General features: G+C 25.7%; 5 protein-coding genes across 5 annotated transcripts; 2 read left to right on the top strand and 3 right to left on the bottom strand. All coding sequences in view use genetic code 6, as the record gives it.

Moving 5' to 3' along the window:
• Window positions 1-702: 702 nt before the first annotated feature.
• TTHERM_00125270 (hypothetical protein) lies at window positions 703-2,628 on the top strand (the record flags this gene model as incomplete). Its single annotated transcript, XM_001016206.1, has 1 exon — window positions 703-2,628. One exon carries the CDS (start codon window positions 703-705, stop codon window positions 2,626-2,628), a length of 1,926 nt encoding a protein of 641 aa, XP_001016206.1.
• Window positions 2,629-3,031: 403 nt separating this feature from the next.
• On the bottom strand, window positions 3,032-4,799 carry TTHERM_00125280 (chromodomain protein; the record flags this gene model as incomplete). The annotated part of the gene is made up of 3 exons (XM_001016207.2): window positions 4,457-4,799; window positions 3,924-4,400; window positions 3,032-3,834 (listed from the first exon to the last, which is right to left on the bottom strand). Exons 1-3 carry the CDS (start codon window positions 4,752-4,754, stop codon window positions 3,032-3,034), a joined length of 1,578 nt encoding a protein of 525 aa, XP_001016207.2. The 5' UTR covers window positions 4,755-4,799.
• A 510-nt stretch (window positions 4,800-5,309) lies between these two features.
• On the bottom strand, window positions 5,310-5,654 carry TTHERM_000125279 (hypothetical protein; the record flags this gene model as incomplete). The annotated part of the gene is made up of 1 exon (XM_012797711.1): window positions 5,310-5,654. Exon 1 carries the CDS (start codon window positions 5,634-5,636, stop codon window positions 5,310-5,312), a length of 327 nt encoding a protein of 108 aa, XP_012653165.1. The 5' UTR covers window positions 5,637-5,654.
• A 345-nt stretch (window positions 5,655-5,999) lies between these two features.
• On the bottom strand, window positions 6,000-6,377 carry TTHERM_000125278 (hypothetical protein; the record flags this gene model as incomplete). The annotated part of the gene is made up of 1 exon (XM_012797710.1): window positions 6,000-6,377. The coding sequence occupies one exon, from the start codon at window positions 6,375-6,377 to the stop codon at window positions 6,000-6,002; it is 378 nt and encodes a 125-aa protein (XP_012653164.1).
• Window positions 6,378-7,560: 1,183 nt separating this feature from the next.
• On the top strand, window positions 7,561-16,054 carry TTHERM_00125290 (transmembrane protein, putative; the record flags this gene model as incomplete). Its single annotated transcript, XM_001016208.2, has 16 exons — window positions 7,561-7,904; window positions 8,311-8,936; window positions 9,137-9,612; window positions 9,666-9,784; window positions 9,838-9,960; window positions 10,020-10,372; window positions 10,802-12,314; window positions 12,386-12,620; window positions 12,673-13,065; window positions 13,205-13,789; window positions 13,846-14,409; window positions 14,677-14,778; window positions 14,836-14,970; window positions 15,025-15,396; window positions 15,451-15,732; window positions 15,788-16,054. 16 exons carry the CDS (start codon window positions 7,561-7,563, stop codon window positions 16,052-16,054), a joined length of 6,489 nt encoding a protein of 2,162 aa, XP_001016208.2.
• Between the last annotated feature and the right edge of the window lie 295 nt (window positions 16,055-16,349).

Raw genomic sequence — 16,349 nt, 5'->3', positions numbered from 1 at the left:
TTTAACAATAATTTATACTTGATATGTCTACTTTTACAAAATATTTTTATTTTATTAATAACCAACTACTATAAAAGAATTTCTAAAACATTTTATTTTTATTATTGGTTAAGAGCTCTTCAAATTCTATTTATTGCTTTTAAATTGCAAAATTTAAACTTTTTAAATCAAAATTGTGCTCAAATGTTTAAATTGCTAAATGCAACATATTTAAAAAAAAAATAATTTAGATTAGTAAGTTTATTAATAAATTGATTTCTGTTAAATTGTAAAAAATCATTTTAAAATTAAATTTAAGATTGAAAAAAGAAATCAATTTACAAGTTTTTCATTCAAATAGAGTTTGTTTTGAATATTATTAAAAAGTAATAATTGATTGATTGAAATGAAAATCAACTGAAAAATAAAATTTGTATTTATTTATTTGTTTTTTTTGATTAATTGAGTGATTTAATGAAAAAATATTTGATTTATGAAAATAAAACTTTATATTGAGATAGATTATTAGAAATAAATCTTAATAAAGTAGTGCTTTAAGATAAATACTGAACAAAATTTAAATAAAGTGTTTATTGATATAATTATTGTTTAATTTATTAAGGATTCTTTTTCAAATAGATATAAAATAAAAAGTTGTCTTTCTTTAAGAAATTAGGTATCAGTTTTAAAATTTAAAGGAGAACTCAGAATTGATCAATAAAAATGGCTGATAGAGAAAAGGAAGGGCAATCAGATCCCAAATCAAACTATGCAAATAAAATAAAAGAAAAAATAAAGGAAATAGATTAGAAAATAAACACAAAAATAACTATCCCACAATATTCAAAACACACGAAACAAAAAGCAGCAGCAATACCATATTATTATTATAGAGAGAATAAAGAGCACTATATGAGTGTATTTGAACACTTGACTAAAAAGTATGATGTGAATCCTTACATTTACAAGGAGTTGGAAATGAATGAAGGCTACAATCCAGGCTGTAGACATATTTTTCCATATAGCGGTGGATGCGCACAATGCAGTCATTATCCAGTTTATGCAAATCCTAGAGATCCTTTCAAACCTAATCCTCCTATTTTGAATATAAGAAGCAATTAGAATCATTTGAGAAGATGGATTGAATTTACTGAACTAGATGATAATTTAGTTTTGATGGAAGAGTTATAAGATGAATGGAATGCTTACAAAAATTGTTACTATCCTATTGTTTCACATTAACAAGTTATGCACAAATATGATGCAAGAAAGTTAGTCTATCTTATGCAGTATGAAGATTTCGTTTATGATGATTTTGTAGGAAGAACTCCTAATTTTGTACAATCTAATTTTACTTATGATAGACCAATTATCGAGAATGTTGATAATAGCTTTGCTAGGATTCTTCAGCAAAGAAAGGAAGCAGTAGAGAAAAAAAACAAAGAATAAGAAGAAAATGAAAATGCAAAGGCATAAACAGATCTGGAAAATAAAATGCAAAATGATTAAACAGCTAATTTTCAAACTGTTCAATAGCTATAAGAAAGTCTATAATAGTAGAGTTTAGCAAATCAAAAGCTTTAAGATGAAATCAAATTCTTAAAAAGCTAAGGGTATCAACCAAGATAGAAGGGAGAGCATTTTAACTAGGTTTCATTTTAAGAAGACTTGTATTAAAATTAAGCAAATGGTAATGGTGCTGCAGTAAATGAAAAATAATATTAAGAAGGTCAGGAAAACAATAATACTTCTTTTAACTAAAATATGTAATAAGGTTACTATGCTACATTTTCGAATAAATAAATCAACAACTAAGCTAAAATTGCAGGTTAGCATTAAGGATAAGGAAATAACAAAAGTGGAAGTGAAAATTAAATTTCAATTAACAATTTAGAAAAATCTTAAACAAAGATTCGTTAACCTCCATCTTAGACAGATATTTAAAAAATGTATAACCCTAAATTTGCAGTGAAGCCATCTTCTTAGGAATTTAATTTGAAAACATTCGATAACAAGTCTCAATACTCTGAGGAAGTCTTGTAATAAGGTGAAAGCAGCTAAAATATAAAATTGAAAACATTCAACTAAGCTAACTAAGATTAAAATATTTTGCAGTCAGTTTATAGATAACCTCATGAGTAATAAAAGCAATAAAAAAGTACTTAAAGTTTTCAAAAAACTACTTTTACTCATTTTGCAGCTAGTTAAAGTTAGTTAGGAGGGTAAAGCAAAAAATTCCTTCCAAGCAGTGCAATTAAACTAAAAACAAGAATCTAACTCCCAACTAACGACGAATATTACGGCCATAACGTAAGTCCTACACATGTGCATGAAGAATAAGAATACTTTGAACCACAAATAAATTCTCTATAAAATTTTGATTAAGCTGAAGATAAGTAAAACTAATATTTGAATACAAAAGAAGATAGAGAAAAATTTATTTAATCACACAATTCTAGAGTTTCTTCTATCGCTCAGCTATCTCGCTAGCTAGATTCTCACGATCATGATTTATCTTAATTATCTATAGGTTAAGCCTAAAAGTAAAAAAGTAATAAATTTAGCGATTAAAAAATAGGAGTTTAACTATATTAACAAATAATCTAAGATGTTTAAGAAGAAGCTACACCATAAAACTAAATCTATTGAGTCTAATTTATAAATACATGGAATAATACTATATTAATTTTTTATGTTTCGATTATGTTTTAAATAAATCAAACCATTTTCCTAATTTAATCTTTTTTAAATCAATCAATCCTATTTAAATTTTAATTTGATAAAATATTTTAATTGAATAAATTTTCATAAATTAAAATGTGAAATTAAAACTCTTTAAACTAAAAACTCAATCGTTACAAAATATGTAAAATGTAATAATTAATAAATAAATAATCAGCAATATTTTTCAAAAAAATATATTTTTATCATGAGAAATATATTTATTTTAAAAATTTTTTTCCAAGTATTTTTTTGGTTTCTAATAAGAAAATTTATTGAGTTCATCATATGTTTTAAGAGCTTAATCAAGCCGTAATCACTAAATAATTTATCAATGAGTAAGTTATTAATTAGCTTGTCTTAATTGAGATTAGTTTGAATGTTGTAAGAGGAAATCGATGAGAACTTAAGGCTCATATCTTCTCAGGTAAGAGGCTGAATAGACTTAGGAAGCAGGGGTAACATTGTCTTATCTGATTTTCCAAAAAACTTCAAACCTTGAAGTCATTATGTCATTAAAATCTCCTTGGATTTCAATCTTATCGACATTATCGGTCTTGAAATCACCTTGTTAAATTTCAGTAAGTTCAATAGGTCTGCGTTTTTAAGACATTTAGCTAGGCATTTTTGATGAAACTTCAAGAGATGTAGAGGAAGAATTGTTGGTGTTTGATAGCTATTAAGCTTATTAAGTAACTTGATTGGCATTTGATTGAATCTAGCTGAGTCTTGAGCCACTTCTGTGTGCTGTTTGAGGCTGTTAAGTTTGTGAGTTTGTTGCTTGTTCTTTTTCAACTTACTAAGATTGACCTTTGCTTCCTAAATTCGAGGTAGGCTAAGTGACTGATTTTTCTTTCTCTTCATCTTAATTGAATGGCTATGATCTTTTAGCAGTGGGTCTCTTTGAATTCGCAAGTAAACTTCTTTTTTTAGAATCTTTATCTTCTTCAACTTCTTCCGTCTCTAAGTTATTATTTTCGCTTTGCTATTGTTAAGATGAATGTTTAGCATTTTCTTTCAAGTTCTTAGTCTTATTGAGCTAACTCTAAGCAGCAATTTTATCTTCATAAGCTATAACATCATCTTTAATAGCTATCAATTGTCCAACATCTACCCATTATGGCTAAGAGACATCTATTTTAATTAATTAATTAAATAAATAAATTAAAAATATTTTAATTAAAATTGTTTATTTAAAATTAACAAATAAATAAATAAATTACTTTAGAAGCGTATTAAATATTCTGTTTATCCATCAAGAATTCTTTTGTCAACAATTTCTTCAAATACAAGCTCAGTTTCGTCTGCATCAGCATTGTTGGGTTCTTCAAAGGCACCATCATTTTTATCTTTTTTACTTTCAGGCTACTGTGGAACTTCTTCAGCTTAAAGGTCTGAATCAGATTAAGAACTAATAGATTTTCTTCTTGAAGCTGGTTGGAATTTTTTGACTGCTTATTTTTTACTGTCTTCTTTAGATGTCTAAATTTCTTCTTCTTGAGGTAAAGATTTGCTGATAGAAGAATTCAAAGATAGTCTGTTCTTTTTTTAAGGGTCTTTCTAGGCATTTACTCTAGTGATAGGTCCAGTAGGTTGAGGCATAACGTTAGCTTTTTGCTTCTTTTCAAAGGCCTAAACTATTTCTTTGACATTCGAAAGATGCTCGTAAGGTTCCCAGGTAGAGTCTTCAATAGGCCAGTCTTTATATATATATAAAAAGAATTAATATGATAAATAGATAAATATTTAATAATACTTTCCCATTTGACAAGATATTCTTTTTGCTTGGTCTTAGGATTAAATCTAGAGTCTAAGATCTTTTCAACTTCATATTGATCCTCTTCTTCCTCTTCAGTATCAGAGCTATAGTCTTACTTTCTCTTTTATTTTAAACTCTTTTTCTGAGACATTTTCTTTATTGAAATATTTATTGCTTTTTTAGCTTACTAATTAGGAGAATTTTTAAATTTATTATTTTTATAAAATTAACAAAATATTTGGTTGGATTTAAAATAATTATTTACAAATTATTAGAGTGATTTCACAGTAAACATCAAAGCATTAATCAATAGTTTTAATTAAATTAAATTCTAAATGTTTAAAGTTGTTTACCTAATTAAACTTAGTGAAAAAGACTCAAATAATTCGGATGAAATCTCAAATATCAAAAATAGACAAACAAAATCAATTAAAATTTTAGAAATTTATTAGTAGGTAGGATTAAAATATTAATTATTTATTCTAATCAATCTAAAAAACAATAAGATTTTATGAATACAAATCTAAATAAATAAATCGATGTTGAATTAATCATATTTTATTTAAAGATGAATGCTTTATTTTTTATTGATTTTATTCTTTTTTAAACTTTGAAAAATAAATAAATAAATGAATGACTAAGACAATACCGACTTAGTAATTTATTTAAATTCTTTTTGTAATATTTTTTGTATTTGTAGCATAAATAAATTTCTTTTTATTTACCTATCGTTGAAATAGGGATTGAAAATTTAAATTTTTTTTAATCAAGAAAAAAAGAGAAGTGTTTTGTTTTTTTTATATGAGTTGTTATGTCAGATTACCAAAACAAACAAATTATTGAGAAAACCTCAACAATCATGTTTATTTGCTGCAGTGCGCAATGGTAACTAAAATATTTTAACTGTATAAGGTAAATTCTTTATTCCATCACTTGGACTTTTCGTGATAGGGAATTTTATAGCAGTATTAATTTAGTAAATATGCATAATTAAATATATATAATTATAGCTTAAGCTACACTCTATATATTTTCTTTCGAAAAATTTATAATAGAGTAGCTTGTTTTGCTATTTAATTTGTACGGTATATCCTTAAATTTATATTTCTTTGATCAGCATTGCAGCCAGTTTTTCATGATTTTCAATCCCGAGGGATATGGCCATCTCCTTCATCATTAGAAATATATAGGTAAGGATTACCTACTGATGATAAAGTTTTTCATTACGGCAAAGGCCTTCCAATATTTAAACTTTCTTATAATGTAATAAATTATGGGTTCTTTTGAATAATAATAATAAATTTGTTAGCCTTAATTTTAGATTTTAATCTGATTTCAATATCAAAAAAAAATCAGATTTTTGAGCAACTTTTTATATTTTTATTAAACAGATTTAAAAAGTAAATCAAAAATGGTATTATCAATCAGCATTTTAGCGATATTTATCAAAAAGCTTATAATTTATTTTCAGCAAAGGCATTAAATTTGCATTGAATTTTAGAATAGAGTTAAACAGCTAATGTAAAATATTTTCTTTATTTCAGCTGTTTGTATAAAATAAATATTTCTATTTATTTTGTGATTGATGATTTGGATTAAATTTATGTGAATGAAAGATAAAAAAATAGGTAGACTGCCTTTTTAAAATATTAAATAAAACACTTAAATTTATTTAGTAGATCTGCTAAGTACATAGTACAATTAGCCTGACATAGTGTTTTCTCATGTTTTAAATATATAAATTCATACAAATTGCAATTTTTTTTTGTACTCCTACTTCTATTAAGCAAATGTAGCAAAAAAAGTATTGGCAGGAATAAGTAGCAAATTTATTTCTTTTGAAATTCAAAGCATTCTTTGGAATATTTACCTAAATATAACAACTTAAAGCAAAATTAATATTTAATTTTAAAAACATGTTTCCATAAACATTTTAAATAACAATAATAACAAATATTCTCTTCTCAAACTATAATTGATGTTTAATTTTGTTCTATGTATGAATTAAATTAAATAAGCTTCAAAAATAGCATAAAAAATTATTTTGGATAAAAATCATCCTTTAGAAGAATTAGCTGTGATTCCTAAAATTATTAAAATTAATTAAAATTTTTTCAGTTTAAATGGCAATTAAAATATTTTAAGTTTATTTTCATATAGAAATATAAATGATTTATATTTTAATCATTAAAAAAAGCTTTATCATCTCAAATAATATTCAAAAACTAAATAAATTAATATGCGATATGCTATTATTTAGAATCATTATTTTAAAAATAAATTTATTTTCAGTTAGTAAATTAAACATTAATTTTATTATTTTCATAATATATTTCAATATTTGTATGATTTTTATTGCATCTAATTAGATTGAGGCTGCAAATAAATTTCTATTTATTTTTCACTGGACTTCTAGATAGTAATTGAATATTTTAAAGGTCACATAAATATTGTGCCATAAAATATAAATGGATTTTTATTTCAAAATGAAAATAAATAAATATATTTGAATGAATGAATCAATTATTTTAATTGTTTTTGGTTAGTGTGCTTTTGATTTATAATATCTATACAAAATGAAAATTGGGTGCAGCAAAGAGAGAATCATATGATTTAGACTAAATACGATCTATAAATTGATTGAATGAATGAATTTTTTTAATTATCAAAACATGATTATAAGTAGTTATAAGTAAATAGAAAACTATTATTTTTTTAAATAAGTTATCATTGATTAATAGTTAAAAACAAAATAAATTAATAATTAATTAATTAATATTCAATCTAATATAGCAAGCAGTAGGACTCAACTTCAATATTATTGAGCTTAAATATCAAAGATAGCTTAGATCAATTTAGACAGCAAATAAAAGTATTTGATAAGAATATTTTCTCAATACTTTAACTAGTATAAGAAAATTAAGAAAATATTGATTTCTAGTAATCGAATATACTGACCTTAAATAAATTTGTGAAACTCCAAACTAAGTAAGAGATTGAAGCATTTCTTCAAAGAATTATTTCACACCAGCATAAATAATTAATTAGTTCATTTCTTCTTTTAATATTAAAAGGGTCTATTTGAAATATAGTTTAGCATAATGAACATTGGTAAAAGTAACGATGATCGCAAGAAGCAGAGACTTGCGAATGCTTAAAATATCTTAAACACCAATATGACTGCCAATAGTTTTTATAAGACTAATAATAACCTTAATAACAATCCTACCAGTTAAAGAAATCTAAATGGTGAAAGAGGAAGCGCTTTTGAAGATCTATAATTAAACGATTAGTTTTTGAACTAGTTTTAGCAAAAAGATAATTCAGCAGATTTTTCATAAAAATCCAATGTGATGCTTCCATTCGATGACAATAATTAGAATATGTTGAATAATTCGTAAAATAACATCAATACCTAAACAAATATAATGGGCAATAATAACTAGTAAAATTATTGCATTTGTTATTACAAAATAATATTTTATTTTATACAAACCTCTTACTTAGAAATAAAACCCTTTTGATTTAATTTTAAGAAAGAAAGAACTCGTTGTTCCTTCATCTACTTTTTTGCATAATAAAAATACAATAAGATATTTGGAAGATTCACTTACATACTTAATTAAGCAATTAATTAGTTAAGAAATAATGAATCAGTGAATCATAAAGCATAATTACTTTATTCAAAAATTAATCCAGTGAGGTTAATTATCATAAAATAAATGTTATATTAATACAATTTGGAAAAAAGAAAAAAATTCTTTTAATAAAATCTACTTTCTCTTTTCAATCTTACCCAAATAAATATATTTTAGTTTTCTTTATTGTTAATCTACTTTTTAATAATAAAGACAAAGCTCCATGAACATGATTGGAGGTGGTAATAGGAACAGTAACAACACTTCATAAAATAATATTATAGTGACCTAAAACAATACTTTGATAACTCAAAATAACACATTAGTTACTCAGAATAATTTAATTACAGGCAACAATAAAACTTAAGCAACTAATAACAAAAACGTGAAAGCTTAATTAGCTCCTATTTCCAGCGAAAGAGGTTAAATAGAAACCAGTAGTGGCAAGTTTGATATCAATAGACTTGAAGAAATGATTTCTAACAACTAAACAAAAGTTACCTAGCCTAATGCTATTACCAATAATAGCAACGTTAGTAATAAAAGGCAGTAACAAAGCAATCTTTTTTAAAAAAAGCAGCAAAGAGGATAGAAATAAAATAATCCCTCAGGACTTATGCAGGTTAAGGGAAATAACAGCCAAGCGGTAAATAACAACTAAACTATTAATGATCCAAAAACTAAAATGAATACTGATAACATGACCAGTTAGAATTTACTGTATAATTCTAAAGAAATATAAGAAACTATTGATAATGGATCTGGCTTTGAATAAACAAAAGGTCAAAACATTCACATTCTTGATGATGAAATAGACCAAAACAACAACGAAAAAAAAGGTATTCTAAAAATAAAAATCTATCTTCTAAGCTAAATAGCAACATTTCAAAGCTCCTTCATTTGCTTATCATTTGCAATTTCAAAAATTATTATTTAGAATTTAAAAAATATTATTTAATATTTAAAATATTATCATTTAGAATTCAAAAATTTACCTTTTTTTTAAAATACTAAAATAATTTATTTATTTAATTTATAGGAGTATTGTATCCTGCTAAAATAATAAATTCTTAAAAGCGTAAGAGTGTTTATGAAGATCAAATATAAAGACCTCCTTCTAAATCAACAATAGAAATTTTAGGAATAATTTGTCAGGCTTAAGCAAAACTTTGTGTTTTGATATGCCAAGGCATTAGAGCGCTCTCTCAAAAATTTGAAAATTGTGTAAGTAAAATATTTAGAAGTAGGGTTGGCTCTGAGCTTATTTGGTTATTCGGAGCTGTTTTTATCTGCTGGCTAGTATACATGGGAATTACATACAATTCAAGAGATATTACAGATTCAAATTAATATGATTCATTAAAACAATATATTTCTAATAATATTATTTTGGGATCATTTATATTTATCGCTTACGGAATCATATTCCTCTCAATTAGAAATTGGACGGCTTACCTTTTACTGTTCTTTTTCTAAGCTGTTCCTTCATTGATTATATTTATGTACTATGTCTACGTAATTTTCTTTTATTTTTAAACAAAGATTTTAACATCTCAATCTAATTATAGGATACCTTAAAGCTTAGAAATAGGTTGCACATTCCTTCACCTGATTATATTTAATGTGCATATATTTTTGGCTTATATTTCTTTTGGATGGCAACTTTCTTTGTCATTAAAGATCTTAGGTAAATAATTGAATTTTGATTTAATTCAAATTAAATTTACTTTGTAAATTAAGGGAAAGTTTCAACATCTCAGCAAGAAATTTCTTCATGTTATTCTGGTGTATTGTCACCGCTGCACTAGTAATAGGCTACACAGTTTATACAGTTTCGACAACTTGGAATTTAGATTTTTATTGGTATTTATTTTAAATATTGTTTGTTGTTCAACATTAAACATGTTTTCAAACTTATTTAGGGGAGATCATTACATCAAAATTCTTGCTGGACCCTACATTTTGATTTTAGCATTAAGTTGGATTTATATGCATTTCAGTTTCTTTGATCCAATTCTCTAAAAGGTCCCTGATCGTTAATTAGCAGCTGATGAAAATGAATTAGAGAAACTAGAACAAAAAAAATAATAAAAGAAAAAGTATGAATCTGTTAAAGTTATTATTCCTGATTAAGATGATGAGCAACATGAATCATTTTTAAAGAAGTAATCCTCAAATGAATAGCATAATCAACATGAAGAACATGATGACTAAGAATTTTTAGAAGAAGTTCATGATGCTGAAGGAGGTGGTGCTTTTGGAATAACCTAATAAGGTAATCAATTAATCCTTTTTTCTTCACAGAATATTTCTATGAACATTTTTTCTAAAATAATTTGATATTTTTCAAATAAAAATTTTATCATTAAATAAAAATCTACCCCAAAAAATTATTATTTTAAACTAAAAAAAATTTTTAACAGTAAAAAAAATATTTGTGTTGAATTAATTAATTTTTTAGTTTGCAAAAATATTGGATTAGAATTAAAAATTTTTTTATTCCTAATAAGTTTGATAAAATATTCTGAGATATTTTTGAATTATTATTTCTGAAAATAAAAGTAAAATGAAAAAAATAGTCAATTTTTAATCACTTTTCTTTATCAAAAAAAAAAAATTCATTTATTCATTTATTTAAGCAGTTATTTTTAAATAAAATTTCAATGCTTAGTTATTCAATATTAAAATTATAATATTAAAAAAGGAGATACTATCGGAGTTCATTCAGAAAAGAAAGAAGGAGAGGAAACTCCTTAAGATTTAACAGAAGAAGAAAAAGCTAGACTTGAATAGGAAAGACTTGAGGCAGAGGAACAAGAAAGACTTAGAATAGAAGAAGAAGAAAAAGATAATGAGTTAAGAGAAATTGAAAAACGTAAACTGCTTCTTAAAATTGAATTACGTAGAGATAAACCTGATCCTAGAATGAAAGTGATTATGTAGAATTATTCTGTTATTTTCTGCTCTTGTGTTTTTGGTGGTAGTTTAATTGTCTTAACTGTAAACTCAATGTTAAATATGGCACACGATTTGCAAATAGGATAAGATGATAACTTATTTTTAAATTAAAGAGGATTTTATTTAAGTGTATTTTACATTTTTATAGTTCCTATTATTTGCTTGTTAGGTACAGCACTCATTTTCTCATAAGCTAGTGATAAAATCAAGCTAATAGTTTTCCCAATAATAGGTGGATTAGTTCCAGTTCTATTTTTCATGCCATTCTCTGTAGTTACAGATTTATTCTATAACTTAAGACCCTTGAAAACATTCTTTGCAATAGGCCCTTGCATTTTAGGATTATATTGGGTAAGTTTAATCTTCATAAAAATCAAGAGTATTTAATTCTCTATGTTACTGAATGGTTACATTTGCCTGTTCTTTATCATTCCTTTGCTCTATATTCTACCACAACGTTCAGTCGATTACTATGGAGCATATGATAACATTGCTTAAGGAATAGAGCTTGCTTTGATTATTATTGGTATTATCTTATTGTTGACTTTAGTGTTTATTGATATCTTCCTTGAGATTAGAAAGAGATTCCGTAGAAGGGCTCTAAAAAATAAGTTGAAAAAAGAAGGACGTCGTTAAGAAATAGAAGAAATAGAAAAGGAGGAATTTGAAGAAGGCTAAAAATTCGAAATTTCTAATATCTTTAAATACGATTTATACGATTTTGGTTTATGGGGAAATGCCTTTGGCTATATATTTACATTAACTGTACTAGCATTCATGTATTTCAATTAGCCAAAATGGATTTCTCTCCAACAATCAGGTGCTATTATTGGTATGCAACCAGTTATACTTTTGCTATTTTTAATTTCTTTAATTGTGTTGTTACTCAAGATTATTCCTGAAAAGTAAAAAGTAGCAGTCTCTTTTTCTGAGTAAATTACTTAACTTGTTGAGAGTAAAGGAGAAAGATAAATTACTCTAGACAGGCAGCACAAAGCTAAAAGAACTATTCTTATGTTTAGTTTTGTCTATGCACCAATTATACTAGGTATTTTGATTGCTGTATTCCATAATAATGATGAAGTTAAATCTAATTGCATTACCATGATTATTGGATTCCCTATAGTGGCTATCGTTTTCCTTCTTTTTTATAAGCTTAAACAAAACTTTGAAGGACATGCTCGTACTGCAGTACCAGCTCTAGTTGTATTTTGCTGGATTTTCCTTTACCTTCCCTTAGCTGGTATTTTGCCTTCAAGGTATTAATAAATAATTTTTTTTTTATCCTTTGATATTTGTTTGAATTTTTATAATATTTTTAAAATAAAAGTGTTTTATATCTCTCAAATGATGATGAATCTGATGTAAATTATGAAAGACTCCTTCTTGGATTCTTAATTATTTTATTATTCCTTGGTATCGCACTCTTTGCTATTTTTATCCATTTATACTTCAAAAGAAGAGATTTCGAAAAGAAATTCTTATTCATTGCATCTAAGCTAATAAGAAAGCTTGCTAAAGTCCACGTTAAATCAGATTATCATGTTATTAACTTGATGTATTAGGTAAATCATACTTTATTTCTTAACATCTATTTTTACATTTTATTTCTTAAAGGGTTATATTAGCAAAGGAGCTGAAGGAATAAAAGAAGCCTTGATCAATTTGCAGAAACCTGTTTATTACGCTGAAGTTTCAGACAAAGATCCTGATCCTCGTTACTCTAAAATAATCATAGATGCATATGCATATGAGAAGTTAAATAAAAAAGAAAAGACTAACCCTAATAAATGTTGGGATAAATTTGTTAGTTGGTTCTTCTATATCTTTTGTTGCTGCTATAAAGATTACTATGCACGTTTGATGGCTTAAATAGCTGCTGAAAGAAATAAAAATGGGGCTGGCGATGGGGATGGCTCTGATGGTAACAAGGATCTCTAAAATATCATGGATGAAGCCCTTAAAAAGCAACAAGAATAAGAAGAGGAGGAAGAATAGATCATAGAAGAGGTAATTTTATCATTTATTCATTTGTTCATTCAAAAAATAAATATAGATTTTTAAATATTTTTACATTAAATTGTATTTAAATTTGATGAATAATAATTAATTCAACTTAAATCTAATCTTACATTTATATTTAAAATAGGATCCATGGCTTAAAAAATATATCATTGATAAGAAATTCAGACCTATTCATGAAAAGATTATTGAACCTTTGAGAAGATATGATCTTGGTCAGCAATTAGAAATAAGCAAACCCTGGACTGATGCTTTCTTGAGAAATGTGTTTTACGTGTTTGCTTAAGGCTCCTCAACCAAATTTGATGGGCTTAAATGGAAAGACTATGTTATGTTTAAAGAACTACTAATTAAAGGTGGTGTAATTCCATGTGACGAGATTCAAGATCATGAAATTGATATCATTTACAATAAATTTACTTCTGTAGATGGAAAACCTAATAAAAAACCTATTTCATATTTTGAATTCCCTAAAATTTTAAAGGAAGTTGCAAAAAGGAAATATCCTTTTGAACTAGACGTAGATGAAGCTCTTGGTAAATTATGTAAAAATTGGCTTTATCCTTACTTGCTATGGAACCTTCCACCTATTCGTGGTCTTTACAGACATGAATGGGATTATGTCTTGTTTTTACTTAAACTTTACGGATTGGACGATTTATATAAGGAACTTATCGAAGAAGATGAAGGATTTTACTACAGACTTAAGAAGGTAAATAAATAAATACTTTTTTTCATGAGTTATAATAATTCTTTTAATCAATTCAGGAATTAGGATTGATGCCTAAAGACGAAACCGACGATATCATATTACCTGATATTGATGCCAGAATGAAGAATAGAAAAACAAAGTGCTAGAGATGTATTGAAAGATTTAACAAATACATGAAATCTCTTATGGAAAACACAAGCTATTTCTGTAAAAGTTTATGTCTCCTAGATAAAGATATCAAGAGTAACGGAAAAGATGAAATAGACTTAGAAGTGAATTTGATCAACAATGATCTCTTGGCTCCCTAATAATTTGGTGCAAAGAAAAAGAAAAATGGACAAGGATACATTCATGAAGAATCTCCAGAGTGGCCTGAAATTGTTGACATTATGGTTGATGAAATTTAACATTAAGAAAAATAATTTGCAAGACTCAAAGACAAAGAAATTGGTCTTGTTGAGTTAAGAAGCAACTTTACAAACAGGTTTGCTATATTCTTCAAGATTCTTGAGTATATCGGAATGGCATTTATTGCTTTCAGACCTGCAGTTACCTAATGGGGATTCAGCACCATAGTTTACCAAGTTCTCAACTCCATGGACACCGAAATACCCAATACCGTAATCTTTTAAATAAAAAAAATTATTCAATAGCTGTATAAAAAATAAATTATTGAATAACTGTTTAATCAATTTCTAATAAATTAATTGAATTAGAGCAATATTTACTTCATATTTTCTTCTTAATCACTCAAAATATTTTTTTCTCTTTGATAATTTTTTAAAATGTGATTGATTATTTTATTTTTATTTAAAATAAAATTAAAAATGTTTAATTGTTTTTGTTTAAGTTTAAATTTTTAACATTTTATTTTTAAAAATAATAAGAATTTCTCAATTAAGTTTGGTGTGGGCCTTGGCCTTTCTATTGCCTTCTTCATTTTCTTGTATAAATCAGTTCAGAGAATTAGAACACTAAGATTTGGATCAGTAAAATTCATATTATAAAGTTTTCAATTTATAAATAATCTAAATAAATAAATAAAGTGTGAATAAAAGAACAAAAAGCTTTATTGTAGTGCTGATTTCTGGTAAATTTAATTCTTGAGCATGGCAGGTATAGCGATGATGTTCTGGATTTTCAAGATTCTTTTAGATGGCATGTCTTGTGATTACTCTGTGGTAAAAAAATATTATCATATTTACAGATATTTTATTATTTTCCTTAACTAATAGGTTCCTAAATATTTATATCAACAACCAGACTTCATTTGCTTGGAATAAAAATAAATTACACTGATTGGACTTGGCGTTTTGGGTATATTCATTTTCTATCCTATGGCTAGTTTCTTGTGGCCAAACGTTTAATACTAGAATAGATCTTTAGATTTAAGATATGACCCAACTTATTTGGTTATTTCAACTCAAGTGAAATTCTTACTTGCTGGTGGTACTGCTTTCCTTGCACATCCCGATGTTCAAGTTTATTACTTTGCTTTCTCAACAATCCTGCTTTTATTGTTTGCATTTTTAACTAATAAAATGAAACCTTGTTTACTCAAAAAGGTTAATCCTTTGGATATGGGAGGCTATTTCTTATGTGGCTGGGTAAATATTTATTTTAATCAAACACTCTTTTTTAAATTAAAGTTTATAAATTAGTTCCATTTAAGTGCATTAATAGTAACTGCTACTGAAAATACAACTATTGCTTGGATTGTCCTTGCTGTAGGTGCTTTCTTGATATGTCTTTTATCATTGTTTAACTGGAAGATTATTCATGATAAAGACTTAGCTGAAAGAGAAAAGAGATTGGCAAATGAAAAGAAAGATGTCAATCCAGAAGTCTAAGTCTAGGATTAAGCTGAAGAAGTAGAAATAGAATAATAGGAACCTGAACCTGTTATGGATGTAGATAAAGTGCTCTATGAAGAATGGGATCAAGTAAATTAATTAATTTTAATTTTTTAATTTAAAATTAAATTTCTTTTATAAATAGCAAATTAAAACTTATGACCCAGAACTACTCAAAATCACCAAAGAGCTCTAAGAAACAAGAAAGAAAAGAATTGATGAGAGAAATAAAAAGCTAAAAGAACTTGAAAGACGTTAAAAGCTTATTGCATAAATGGATAAAGAAGACGAAGAGGATGGCATCAAATCTAAAGAAAAAGTGCCTGGAGAAGATGGCGAAGATGATTTAGAAGCTTAAAAGAAAAAGGAAGAAACAGTAGGACTTCAGAAAAAGACAACAATCAAGCTATGATGTTGATAAATAAATTAATATATTTAGATTTTCCTAAAACTAAAATAATTTAAAGATAGTATTATCATTTATATTCATTCATACATACATACATAAATACTTCTTTTATATTAAAATACTTTAAGTTGTAGTTTAATCAATCAATCTAACTAAAATCTATTTATTTTTTTACTTGTTAATATTTCATTTAAAAAAACAAACAGTAAGTTTTACCAATTAAAAATATTTTTTTTTATTTACTTATTTATTTTCACTATTTTATATTTATTTGCACATAAAATTATTTTAGCTATCT

Source organism: Tetrahymena thermophila, assembly GCF_000189635.1.
Source record: "Tetrahymena thermophila SB210 genomic scaffold scf_8254645, whole genome shotgun sequence".
Lineage (NCBI taxonomy): Eukaryota > Ciliophora > Oligohymenophorea > Hymenostomatida > Tetrahymenidae > Tetrahymena > Tetrahymena thermophila.
This window is presented reverse-complemented; position numbering and strand designations above follow the sequence as displayed.